The sequence below is a fragment of the Ailuropoda melanoleuca genome, chromosome 7 (assembly GCF_002007445.2).
Source record: "Ailuropoda melanoleuca isolate Jingjing chromosome 7, ASM200744v2, whole genome shotgun sequence".
NCBI classification, from domain to species: Eukaryota; Metazoa; Chordata; class Mammalia; order Carnivora; family Ursidae; genus Ailuropoda; species Ailuropoda melanoleuca.
The window spans coordinates 6791489-6805807 of NC_048224.1; the positions used below are offsets into that span (position 1 = coordinate 6791489).

The 14319-nt window shown below is 39.6% G+C and overlaps 1 protein-coding gene across 9 annotated transcripts in view; it reads right to left on the minus strand.

The window, feature by feature from the left end:
- Positions 1–811: 811 nt before the first annotated feature.
- MPDZ (multiple PDZ domain crumbs cell polarity complex component) overlaps positions 812–14319 on the minus strand; it is a 128983-nt gene continuing 115475 nt past the window's right edge. For all 9 annotated transcript variants that reach the window (XM_034663891.1, XM_034663897.1, XM_019796074.2 and 6 more), the window contains 12 exons: positions 13117–13262; positions 12297–12380; positions 11959–12152; positions 11157–11304; positions 10001–10087; positions 9114–9204; positions 8163–8206; positions 7209–7331; positions 5890–5994; positions 5223–5335; positions 4094–4217; positions 812–2226 (listed from right to left, as the gene is read on the minus strand). In XM_034663891.1, coding sequence (XP_034519782.1) covers positions 2080–2226; positions 4094–4217; positions 5223–5335; positions 5890–5994; positions 7209–7331; positions 8163–8206; positions 9114–9204; positions 10001–10087; positions 11157–11304; positions 11959–12152; positions 12297–12380; positions 13117–13262 — 1406 coding nt within the window. In that variant the 3' untranslated portion in view covers positions 812–2079. The remainder of the gene's footprint in view (positions 2227–4093; positions 4218–5222; positions 5336–5889; positions 5995–7208; positions 7332–8162; positions 8207–9113; positions 9205–10000; positions 10088–11156; positions 11305–11958; positions 12153–12296; positions 12381–13116; positions 13263–14319) is intronic.

The window sequence follows — 14319 nt, forward strand, 5'->3', positions numbered from 1 at the left end:
TCTGTGTCTTGATATGGCCTTAAGGATTTAGGGCCCAGCGTGATCTTATCTTAACTAATTGTATCTGCAAAGACCCTATTTCCAAATGAGATCACATTCTATGCTTCCCTATAGTTGTGAATTTTGGGGAGATGCTACTCAGGCAATTACAGACACCAGGGACTGTTCTCCTTGGGGGTACTCCCACATATTTACTCCAACTTTAATTGGCTTAAGTTGCTCTCCTTGAGTCTACCATGGAGTGCCGGGGAGAATACCCCCTGAATTGTTGCAATGTGTGTTCCTGTCCATTCCGTGTAAGAATCACAGAATGCTTCTATTTTAGTACTGGATGCAAGCTTTGAGATAAGAGGACCTATCATCTTACAGATGAGTGAATCAACAGAATACACACGTTCATTATCTAGTGAGGGGCAGACCTAGCAGAACAAATGCTCCCCAATTCCTTGCTCGGTGTCCAAATCAGACTTTTCACGTCTATGAACATAAATAACTTCATTATGACTTTTTCTCTCTGAACTTGCTTTAGCTCTTGACTACCCCCAAGAACAATTTACAATATCGCTGCATTAATACAGCACCCTCGGAAAAACAGACAGACGGAAAAACAGACTAATACTTCAGTATTAGTAAAAATTCTGCATGTAAGGAACAGTGAGCTTTTCATAATGATGTTGCCCAAAGTTCTGATTGTACCTATGGACACCATATGTTGAGTCAGACATGATAAAAACCAATTTTAAATTGTAAATCTTGAACAATAAATGAAGTTTTTTCCCAGTAAAAAGAACAAAAAAAATAAGCCTGTTTCTTTATTTGTGCCCCATGAAACTTGTTATTTATTCACTTCAATTCTCCATTTACACAAGTGCTGTAATAAAATATCTGTACACTACTTCTGTTACAAATATAGATAATATTTAAAGTGACTTTATATATTCTAATGTAGGAGTTTCACGCTCTAAAATGGGAATGAACACATGATAATTCCTCACCAGTTGTCTCAATAAACAGCTCCATCTGTTTCCCTTAAACTATTGTATTATAAGATGTTAATATAAGGCAATGAAATGAAGTTATGTTAATCCCCTTAATTTTTCTATCAATTTACTAATGGCACACAACCAAAATAATTACTAACACATTGCTTTTTCTCTGTCATTAAGATTAATAGTAGTTGAAAACCAACTGCACAGCACGCACGTTAGTGCTGCATCGGTTAAAACCAGCGTTAAAGATTCTGAGCGACTTCTATGTTCCTCCATGGCGAGCACGGCTGCTTTCTAGAGAAACTACAGTCAATAGTGGGTGGCATCACCATCTTCCTTACAGAAACATGGAAATATTTTATAATAGGTCAAAAATAAAAATGAACACCAAGATTTGCTTCGGATGTGTCCTTTACCCACTTCGGATGTGACACTGCTTCATATATTCGCTATTTATTCAATCTTAGAAACCTATTTTAGGAGGAAAATATGTATGTGTGTGTGTATATTAAAGGTGGGGAGAGGTAATTTTTTTATAATATTCAAATATTTTAAATACTGAGAGTGTTTTTAAGGATTTTCAACAGAGAAAAATGTTTAATTTTCTTTTCTAGTTAGAAATGGGGAGAGGAGCTGGACTGAGAAAATGAAGCATTTTTTAAAATAAAACTTGAGATTTTCTTCTTTATTTTATATTTTCATTCTTACCCTAATTTACTAAAGCCATTTCTCTTAGGTTGACTTTATAATTATTTTTTCCTTCTCTACTAACCAGTTCGGCACATCATAATTTCTGCACGTGTGACTATAAAATGTCAGACATCTTTACAAAGAAAGATTGGATTTACCGATGCGCACAGTCCTTCCCTTTGAGTTTATGTTCACAAAATTCAAGGAGAAAGGAAAAATGATGCCAGGTTGCAAGAAAATCACTCCCACATGAGAAAAACAAACTTAAGTGGCATTTTCCCTCTGGAGTTCTGAAGAGCCTGATGAAGACGGCGCGGGGAAAGTCATCCGCAAGACCAGTTCCATTCCCTTCATGGTGTGGGATGGGAGAGGGGGTTGAGTTGGTCCCACTGCAGAAAATTCAGGAGAGAACCATCAAGGTGACAGTTCCTTTTGTCCGCTTGAGGATGGCAACAGCTTCTTCGTGGGTCACCCCTTCCAGACTCTGCCCATTGACAGCAATGATCTGATCACCCCTTTTGAGACGCCCGTCTTCCGAGGCTGCTCCCTGCAATTATAAAGTAGGCTTGTTTGCTTCTCAAAAAATGCTGCCTCGCAGCTACACAACAGAAAAAGATCTGAACAAGAATGTAAATTGCTCTGCATGTACACACACATTGCTCTCGGTGCTCCCCGGGTGCTCACAGCCATTAAGCAATGATGAACAGACACAGAGGAGGTCTTGCTCTTAAATGGTTTAGCACCGAGATTCCAATTTCAGAGAGAATTCAGCAGTCAATAGATTAGTTGGATGGTTTTTGGCTCTTTGGCGCAGCAGTTGGTGGGAACTCAAATTAATAAAGAATATTTGGGAATTTGCCTAGCAGGAACGATTTCATAGGATCCAGGGATTTTTATCCTGTAAAGAAGGCCTACAGAAGAAGACAAAGGACTAGACAGGAACAAAAGCAGTTCTACAGGACAAGGGCATGAGGCCATGGAACCTGAAGGTCTGCAGAAACATGAAGCCCACACGCACGTTGACCAGGGCAGGGCAGGACACGAGTCCTACGGAGTCTAACTGTAATTCTTTCTGTGGCTTTGAACAGGCTGCTCGGGCTGCTTGTACTTTACTTCCCCAGGGCGTGTGGAGTCTTCATATTTCTTATGGGCCTTAAATGATTCAGATTAAACACAGACATGGCTGTGTGAAAAAGAATCCCATCTTAAGGCATGCTTATAGTAGGCAATTATGCAATTAAATATAAGATTAAAAATATGGAAAAGTTAATGAGGGATCCATAATGATGAAATTCTTAAAATATGTTCTAACTAGCATGCCTTAAATAAATTGTTCCAAGGCTGAGGAAAAGGACTGCATGACTCTTCTATTCACTGACAAATGCTGTTTGTATTTTTGGACATACCAATGGCTTTTAAAAAAATCTCATAAATTAAGCCTATAACTAGGTTGCTGTAGATACAGCACTTTGAGTTGGTTAAAAATAATAATTCTTTTTCAAAATAATGGAATAAAACCGCCATAGGTAGGCACTTTACAGGACAACAGAGCTAATCTAAAGCCCTGAATCAAACTGTTTAACAGGTCGGCGCAAGGTTTGTCTGCTCCTTTGCACTGCGAAATCTTGAGATTCCAGATTTTCTCCTGCAGGAAATTATGTTCAATTTTGGAGCTCTTGAAAAAATGTCTTAAGAACATATTAATAATAATTGTACGGGTTTGAATTATTTTAACGGCTTCACCAATGCTGCAATAAGTTTATTCTTATTCTAAACCTCCTTAAAATAGAATACTTACTGTATCATTACAACTAAATGCAATTTTCTAAAAAACTAAATTCCCTGATTGCAAATAACTGCTTTACTGTAGGTGACAGAGTTTTTGCATATTCCACAATTTTTTCAGTTGTCATTTTTCTATTTTATTCAATAAAATTTAACTGCAAAATAAAGGCCCTATTAGTTATTTAATCTGTGTAACCGTTTTATGTATTTTTCTGTGTCTATTTTATATTTCACAACCAAAAACATCACAAAGGAAAAGAAATGCCAGAACTCTACAGCATACATATTTAAAATGTCCCATTTTCAAAAGACATTCAATCATAGGCAACCTGTTTTCAAAGGACAAAAAATCAGGCCTTACTGTCCAACTAAAGTTCACTAATATTTTTATTGAATATTGTCAAGAGTTCCCATGGAATTTCAATTTGAGCCTATTTTCCTTTAAACATAACTAAACCTCAAATTGGACAAAAATATTTAATGACCTGTTCCTGAAGGGAGCTCCAAAAGAAAATGATCAACTGTTAACCATTTGGCGTTACCTCAGGCCATAAACTAATAAGCCAGCTGCTGACCACTATTAATGAATGTTTAGGGGGGAAGGGGGTGGTTAAAATGTGCAAGCTTACCTTCGCAAATACCGTTTTAACATAAATGGGTAAGTCTCCATGAGGGCTGCCATACCCTCCTACTATACTGAAGCCTAAGCCATCTGGTCCTCGGTCTAGTGTAATAGATTTACACTGAGGAGGTCTACAGTAAAGGGAAGAAAGAAAAAAGAGGTTTTCAATTTTTAAAATAAAATCTTAAGTTACAGATTATCTGACATCCCCCTAGAACCACCATAAATCTCCGGGCCACTGACAATGAGTATATATATTACGGGTATTCTGGGGATGCTTGAACTGTCCATGCATGCTGTGCTCAATATTTTAAATTTACATAATCCAACAAAATCCTACTTAACACCCCACTTCTATTACTCATCTATTACTCAAACTAACGTGTGCACATGTTCTCATTGCACACATGCACATTCTTTTCCCAGGTTATTTAAAGGAAGAAGGCTACAGCACAGAGGTCTATCGCGGAGTAAGTCACAAATATCAGGACTCCCATGCTCAGAGAATGCATTACTAGCAATGTAAAGCCTGCATCAAATTATTTAAAAATTCTCATATGTTCCTCTCTTCCCCTCTCCTTATGATCTAACTCTTTTGTACTCAAGTGTTGGGGAACTGTGAATTTTTTTTTTAAAAGATTTTATTTATTTATGTGACAGAGAGATAGCCAGCGAGAGAGGGAACACAAGCAGGGGAAGTGGGAGAGGAAGAAGCAGGCTCCCAGTGGAGGAGCCCGATGTAGGACTCGATCCCGGAACTCCGGGATCACGCCCTGAGCCGAAGGCAGAGGCTTAACGACTGCGCTACCCAGGCGCCCCAGAACTGTGAATTTTTTAATCAAAAGGATGATTTAGTAAATGAGTTGGCAATGTTGGAATTTCAAAAGGATAGGTTTGATCTGTTCCATGTCACACAGGGTAGTGACATCAAGACTAAAATGTCCCCCAAAAAACTCAGAGCCCAAACCGTGGGAAGGGTAGTGGCACGCTATCTGTCTCTACTTGATAGATGAAATCCATGCCATAATTATTTAGCAGTGTAGAAACACTTGGTTTTCGTATCTCATACCTCGTCTCCTGTCTCTTCATCTTTATCTGAGTGGTAGGGACACAGAAACCACAATATATGCACTCACCCTAAATCATCCTGAAATATACTGCTTGACGTCAGCCCAGTGAAAGAAAGACTAGAACTGGCCGGCTCCTGCTGATGACCTGTGACCACACTCACGTCTCCTCCAGCAGCCACCTGTGCATGGGAGAAACAGAAAAACACATGTTCGTGTGGCTAGGGAGACATCAGTAATTTTCCTTCAAAAATAGCATTTGGATTAAAACATGTGCTTTACTGTCCACTTAATTATTTCTGTTAACCTGATATACAACCAAAGAGAAATTTCACAAGGTCCAGAGGCCTCTTCAACTGATAGGAAAAATCTTTTAGTAATTCAATTCTACAAAGTTCTTTGATGTTTTTCAAACATGGTGTCATATTTAATTATTTTTTAAAGAACTTCAGAATACACAGCCACTCATACCACTTAACATTCTAGCAATTAATTATTTACTGCTAAGACCTTATATTTTTTTCCCCTTTAGATATACAGTATGAAACAATAAACGCATTGGGATAAAATGTTTCATACATACTTTCCTGGAATTCTGAATGTAATCATTTATGGTCACGGGAAATAGTAAATAAAATAATATCAGGAGATTTAAGCACTTTTACTGCTTTAATGCTTAAAGCTCCTGTGTCCTCAAGCCACTCATATTGTGAAGAGTGCTTGGATAGACTCTTACCTGCATTTCAATGGAGCCAGGGGCATTTTTCAGTAAGTTAACTGCTTGGGTGTGAGTCATTCCCTCAGTGGAAGTGCCACAGATAGTGACAATCCGGTCCCCAACCTGCAAGGGAGACAAGAAATCAGCCATCTGCTGAAGCAGCCAGGACAGTGGGACCCTGAGACCTGAACAATCATGTCCTTCCCCACCCGGTACATCGTGCACACACTGCTCTCAGCAACTGAAACACAACCAAGGAAGCCAATCGTTTCAAGAAGAAGCCACGATAAAAAGAAGCTGTCCATGATGACTGAATTCCGTAGTCTCCGGGGGAAGGCGGAAAAACACTCTTTCCTTCTCTTCATATCTCCTGGGTAAGACACTGCTTCTTAGTAAAGAATAAAATACCCAATCTCATTTAGCAACCAGCGTTTCCTCGGACGTTATTATTACACATGTTAGCTGTGACACTGTCAGCTGTGACTCGAGGCCAAGTCTGGCCCACGGCTTGTTTTTGTTGACAAAGTTTGGATGGAAGACAGCCCTGCTTATTCACTGCTTTCACAGGGCAGGGCTGAGTCGTCGCCACAGAGACCTGCTTGTCCCAAAAAGACCCAAGTATTAACCATCAGTCCCGCACAGAAAAGTTTCCTGCTATGTGCTACAAGTGTCAGTCAGTCACAAGTTCAGGTATCAAAAAAGATTGAGCCATTTCTAGTTTAGGGACTACACTAAGAGGTGGTTATGTTTTGAGACCCTTTGTGACACATGAGGCCACACAGATTTTACTTCATCGAGACTTGAATGGAATATTCACACCATTCCAGAACTGCAACAGTTAGCATAGATAGGGCTCTACCTTATCGTAATTCCTCAACTTTGATTTTGTATAGTTTGACAACGTTTGTCAATGTAAGTCATATTTATATTAAGCTTTTGCAAAATGGATGAACAATTGCAACATAAATGATAGTTTTCAATTTAATGATGTTAAATTGGCATTTGAGCCAATGACACACGTAAGGAGAAAATTTCGTCTCATACTGGTGTTCTGAAACGTTTTCTTTCACAGAGTTGCAGACAAGTAAACAATACTGAGAAACTACAGTAGACCTTCCCCCTTCACCATTTCATTTACTTGTCAATTTGCATACAACAGCAAATTCTCCTCTCCATTTTCTTCACCTTTACTCAAAGCAAGCCCTGCTGTGGTCAGATTAGTGGATTTAAAAGCAGATACAGACATTTAAAACTGGCTGCAACAAGTGGCAAGATTCAAAGGGTTTATAAACACTGCTGGATTTGCGAGGGCTGCCAGGGTTATTAGTAGAACTTACTCTGAGTTTCTGGGTCTGAGCTGCAACTCCATTTGGGTGCATCATTGCAATAAATATAGGAACATCCCCAAGCGGGCTGCCCACTCCTCCAGCAATGCTGATTCCCAGTGAGTCAGTAGGCCCCTGCCATGCAAAAGATTAAAATACTTCAGTCGGTGTGGTATTTTAAATTGATGTTTGGTTTCTTTGGCCCCATGTTCTAACTCAGGTCTTCGAGGCGTGAGGAAAATGAAGCTCAAGAAAACCGCATTACTTCATTTGACACCGGTCCTTAGTGTGACTTAGGAAAATAAGCATCTGTCCAGAAAATAAAAGAAATCAAAACACATTAAATAAAAATCATGCTGTAGGGAGTGATGAAAAGCGGGTACACTGATGAAGTGAAAGACCCCAATTTTGGAATCAGAGAGATCTGTATTCAAAGCCAGGAAGCCACACTTAACTAATGTTGGGACCTGACCAAGTTCAGCCCTCTTAATGAGTCACTAGACCTTCACTGACAAAACAGAGATGAGAGGGGGCCTCACAGAGGGCTGCAGAAGGTGTTACACGTGACCCCGATAGCGTGATGCTCGGCAGACAGCAAAGGCTCAATAACCTGTCAGCTTTTATGTTCTCTCGTGTGCACGGCTGTCAAGGGAGTCGGTCTCACGAGGATAAGGAGTGTCTGTGGAAGGCAGAGGCTTGCTTCTCAGTGAGAAGTGAGAGGTAGGGCAACACTTTGTGCGGGGTTGGGTGGATGCCATTTTTGGTAAGTTAGGATACGCCAACAATGATTTTTCATACGAGGTCCTGTGACCGGGAAGTTCAGTAAAGACTACTGTGGTATTTCCACTGTATACAACACATAATTTTTCTGATGGATTGGTAAAATCATGAGAGAGCTGACAGGAAAATACACATGGAGATGCCTCTGAGGTCAACAGAGTTTATGCTTTCTCTTCCCCAAGTTACCTTTTTTATTTCAACTGTTCTTAATCCCTGTATTTCAGATGCCACTGTAAAGTGAAAAAAATATGGTTATTAAAGTATTTTTTTTGTTCAATTAAATTTTAGTCAGTGCCTGAAGCTGGAATGGGACTCAATGAGATACACTAGTTTTTGTGGGGTTTTTTTTGAAAGAGGGTGCTCAAAGTTGCCAGTACACACAATTAAATCCGTCTCACATAGGGAATCTTTATTTTTCCAGTTGGAAAAATGTGCACACCATCCCATTTCTTCCTTCTTATTCTAATCGTTGATTATATAACTGAGTAATCCACTTTGAATGAGTCAAGGGCAGAATAGTCTTTGGATAGAAAGACACATGTGCACAGCTGAGAAAAATAAAGTCATGGACACATTAAATGGAATTCATGGACTTAAGTGGCTAAATTTCTAGAATATTAGTCACATTGCAAACAGAGATTGCCATATGGTTAGTTCTTCAATTTGAACAACTTTCAACCAATGCTCCAAGCCAAAAAACCCTCTGCATCATGATTTCATGTAATTAAAACACAGGAGGATCACGCTAATTTTCTCAATCAAAATTTTTGCAGTCTTCATGGAAAAAGAAGGCTTCACTTAATGGCATCTTCTGAATTACTGGTGTTAGATTAAACAGAAAAAGGAAATAAAAATCAAGCACACCAGTCTGCTTAGTAAGAACAAATTACAGAATCCCGATTCTAATGTTTAGTGTATCTTACAGAAGAAACAACAAATGGAAAAACTGCCAAACAACAAAGAGGCAGCTTCATATTGTTCAGAATTCTTGCTGATACACATTTTGCACCCATAGTAGGATATGAAATGATGTGGGGAAAGACAGCTCAGAGGTAAACTGAGAAAGGGGAATCAATCAGTGTTGGTTACCAAAATTCAAACCAGTAAATCATGCTGAAAATACCAAACCAATCTTACATGCATTCTTCTTCAAGCTACTTTCCAGGGACTCAGAGGTACTGGATCCAGAAAGTGGAAAAGTGAATGATGACAGGCTGCCTTCACTCATCTACAAATACACAACCATTGTTTTAGAAAGTTTTGAAGTAATAATATCCCCTAAATACCACTTATTTCAGAATTCAATTCTTTTAATGCATCTAGAGAGAAATACCTGTGAAGCAACAGTTAAGCAACAGAGGCATTTGATAACTGGAAATCTAGTGTTTTTTTTTTTTTTCTTTTTATGGAATGATTTGGCTAATGACAATAAATAAATTAAAGCTAAAAGAATGGATGAGATTGATTCCAACCAACTTAATTTTAGTGGATTTTCATAGTTTCATTCAAGCTAAACTTAAACTGATGCTGTATATAGACTGGGGCTTATGAATAAACTGTAAAATTAGGGGTGAGGAAAGGGTCTCTAAGGACAGCCTGCTGAAGACGCAAGTGAGGAGAGGGGCGTGTCAGCAACCCTGAACAGACATGATGGTGAGGTTCATACACAGTGGTGAGAAGCTTCTACAGCTCACCTTACACGGGGCTTTCTCAGTTGAATACTGATACATGTTTGTTATAAAATACTTTAAAAACGTATCATTTTGGTAGGCTTTATAAATATTAATTGGTTAACTTGTGCAATTATGGAAAAAGGAAAGAATAGTTGAAATGAAGTTCCTGAGAATGACTTGCAAACCACTCAAGAGCTCCACCTCGTTCACCTGTCCACGCTCACCCGCTGCTCTTTGCCTGCTCTGCTGAGCTGCCAGAGGCCCAGGCTGCGTGCGGATCACCGGCAGGGCCACCCCGGAGTTGTTCTGGCTTGTGGATGCCTCACCCTGACGAACCCCACAGCTACCCACCTGGCTGCTTTGAGAAGGCCTCCGCTCTGAATGGAATGGACCGGCTTTGATTCTTCCAACTTCCAAGGTCACTGTGCCTAGGGAACACTACGGGGGTGGTTGTTTTAAGTAAGATGCTATAATCATCTTCGGGAGTACATATACTCTTTAGGATTAGGTTTTTGAAAGGCATCCTCCTTTTGGGATTTCCATAGTCAAGGATACCTCCAGTCCTTTGTGGGAAGAGGCTTTTCTAAAACAAAAAAGAGTAACAACAAGCAGCAGCAGCAGCAGCACCCAGCGTCTGCCTCATGACCTCATGGTTTACATGGAGACTGTGCCGAGGAAAAGAGAAACTGAGAATCGAGCAACGGTCTCATGAAACATGGTTTAGATAGGCCCAATGTACTAAATAACTCAGGCCTTAAAAAACAAAACAGAGGGGCGCCTGGGTGGCTCAGTCGTTAAGCGTCTGCCTTCGGCTCAGGGCGTGATACTGGCGTTCTGGGATCGAGCCCCACATCGGGCTCCTCCTTCTCCCACTCCCCCTGCTTGTGTTCCCTCTCTCTCTGGCTGTCTCTTTCTCTGTCAAATAAATAAAAAAGATCTTTAAAAAAAATAAATATAAAAATAAAAAATAAAAAACAAAACAGAAACAATAAGACAACCATGACCACAACAACTGGGCAAACTCACTATTGCCTCCTGAACAGACCTATTACACAATACTGCAATAAGCCATATTGCTATCAACACAACATAGGAATTGAAGACAACTTCCCTGTGACCTCTGACAAATCACAGGCATGCAAAAAATACCATATCGTCTAAGGTGAGAGCACAATGAGGTATTTTGAGATCCTGGGTTTTTGCAGTTAGACATACAGGTTTAAATCCTACTACGTGATTTACTAGCTGTGGGGCCTTAATGGATGTTCACCTTGAAAAGCCTTTTATTTGACATGTAATAATAGAAAATGCACAGTATAACAAAGAGCTATTAAAGATTTATTATTTAGAAATATATCACCAAAATATGGCATCTTACTTAGAAATGTCTTATTTGAGATAACATTTTAAATAAAGAGGATTCAGTGCTTCTTTGACCGCGGTAGCCCACTTAGTGCCTCCTCCTTCTTCCATCCTACCCCAGAGTCCTTGCTGCATTTGCCTTTACCTTTAGCAAGGCAGCCACAGCCTCCTGGGTGGCGTTACGGACGTCTTCTCCATTCACCGTTAATATCTGATCTCCCTGCACCAGTCTTCCGTCAGCATCGGCAATCCCTCCTTTGACGATGTCCGACACAAATACTCCGGTATCATTTCTGTAAACATAATTTGGAATTTCACCTCTTTCCTGAGAAGTTTCTCTAATCTGTTTCCTCAAATAAAGTCACTGTCCCCTTTTCCTCTGCTGCCACAGCTCCCTTTGTTGCAAGAACATATTTAATCCTTAATGACCAAATTGTGAGTTTTTTGAGGTCAGGAACCATGTCTTATTGAACTTTGTTCCCCAGAACTTAATGTATTCCCTGGCACACAGAAGGTTCTCAAGAAATACAAAACAGGGGCGCCTGGGTGGCTCAGTCGGTTAAGCATCTGCCTTCAGCTCAGGTCATGATCCCAGAGTCCTGGGATCAAGTCCCACATCCAGCTCCCTGCTCAGCGGGGACCCTACTTCTCCCTCTGCCCCTCACTCCACCCATGCTCTTGTGCTCTCTCCCTCTCTCAAATAAATAAAATCTTTATTTAAAAAAAATACCAGTTTTTTTTGTCTAATATCCTCAAGATCCCCCAAAATACTAACTTAAAAAGTTCAGAAGTGAGGTCTTTTGATGCTCCGTTACTGAGTGGGCTGACAACAGCTATGCACAGAACATTAGCAGCTGATGAAGATTCAACTACTGCTAATATTCTTTAAAAGAAATGAAGTGAAACCATTTCCAAAAGATCATGAGGTTTGTCCTCTTCAGTTGTACCTTTTCCCAACAATACTCAATCCCAGGCCTTTCCCTGGCTTCTTCTGTAGCTCGACGGTGAGGGTGTCATACACATCTTCCTCTTTGTATGGGGCCTCATCTCTGTAGAGCGTCAGGCGCACTCTTTGTGGTGTCTGTCTCAGGACATTTATTGCTTCATCATGTGTGGCCTTTCTCAAGTCAATTCCATTCACCTGCACGGAAATGGGACACTGTGAGGAGCCAGGTGAGTCAAATAAAGAAAGAGCAATGAGGAAGTGAAAGAAACAGAGAAAGAAACAGAGACCGCTCTATAATTAACAGAGCTGATCTCTGTTAATTATAAAGGTATTCTGTACCTCTAAAATCTGATCTCCAGCCCAGAGTCTTCCGTCTTTACAAGCTGCTCCTTCTTCATAAACTTCGTGGATAATAATGGCACCCTAAGGGCCCAAACAAAACATATCCAAGCTCTAGCCTGTCTCACCAGGACTGGTGAGCAGAGATGAAGTCAAAACACACTGTATTTTTAAAGACAATGCGAAGGGTTATCTACTCACTGGATCCATAGGGAGTCATATCAAAATTCAAAGAAAAGTGTAATGCAATTTTAGCTGCAAGGCTCAAAGAAGTTTACGTATCTTTGTAATGACAGGGACGTTTAGAGAAAAAAATTATGAAACATGTAAATCATACATACGTATATATAATAGGTATACATCACCTTTCCTATATGCAAATATAGATACACATCACTTTTCCTAGCCACAGATGCAATAATTACATTTTAAAAGACTTGACATTTAGAAAATTTTGTCTATGATTATCCAGTTTTTCAGACTCCTCTCAATTTGGGCCCAACCCAAACATATCCAATCAGTAAAAAGGCAATTAAAATGTGGCAAAGACCGGAAAACTAATAGAAATATTGTGAACCTAAAGGTCACAATCACAAGTGTAACTATCTTATTGAGTCAATATTCACTTACTCAAAATAAAAGTCCCAGTACCCAATTTTTGGTATTTGCTCTACGAATTAAAATAACAACGAATAATGCATTTTTCTAAGCCTTTATGTTTCATTTAATAAAATGGATAGAATGCTCCCCGACAGAGATCTCTCAGGGGTCCCTGGAGGGGCTGCCTGCATGTCTGAATCGTCTTAGGGAGTGTCCTCACCAGCAGAGTGTCCGACCCTCCAACAATGCTCAGGCCCAGTCCTGTTCGCCCTTTGGAAATCTCAATTGTTGTTTCGCAGCCTGGGATAATGGGGCAGGTTGCAGGATCAGAAGCAAAGATCGCTGGTGTTGATGACCTGCTTGTGCCTGAAAATAAATTTAAGATGAAATGAAATGCAAATACAAATTGATTAGATGGCATATATAACAAACTCACCCCCCTGGTTGCCTGTGGGGGATGGAGGAGAAAAAGAGCCCAAGACTTCAGATTTACCTTCATCTTTTAGCTATACTTTAAAAATATCAAACAAAATGATTAAATCATCATTAACTTAAGGCGGTGGGTACAAAGCTACTTTTTGCACTACGGTGTATTTTCTAAATCGCTAGGGATGATATGTATAAAGAAACAAGAGCAGAGAGTTGAACTGGACCTCCAGTTTCATGCTGACATTTTACACTTCACTAGAGCCAGAAAAACTTCTTATGAAATTATGATTTGTACAACTCAGAATTGAGCTATGTGGTGGTCATCTAAAAACACATTCTGGGAAGACCACAAAACACAAAGCACATCAGCACATCAGTAATTCTGCTCATGATGCCAGCATTTCAGGGCTTTTTATGTTTTGGTTTTCCTTTTCTTATCTTAGAGCATCTCTTCTCACGTAATCAAATCTGTGCACATAGGCAACTGGATTTAATATCTGAGTTTATAAAACGTCAAGGGAGACTCACGTGCAGTTTCTTTCTTTGCATGTCTCCTTTCATGTTTTATAAACTCAGATATTAAATCCTGGTGCGTATACACTCAGGACTGAAGAGATGAGAATAGATTATGAGAGAACAAGGAGAGTATAATTTCACACGTTGTTTTATGATAGTCTTCATATCATGTTTTATGATATACCAAAGAGCACATAGCACACGTCATGTTTTGAAAAAGCTGAGACACTTGGTAGAGTAGCTTTAGGCAAGAGGCTCTCTTTTTAGGAAATCAGAGACAGACCAATTCTTGCTCCTGAAATGGTAAGAGCGGGTGTAAGATATTTTCTTTTATGTTACACTTTCATTTAGCATTTCACATTTTTATAGAAAATGCTATTTTGGGACGAACATAAAATTGAAAAAGGAGACAATTTTCTTAAAACCTTTTAACATTTCAGTGAATTACCCAGTCTTTCTAAATAAAGGATTACTTTCA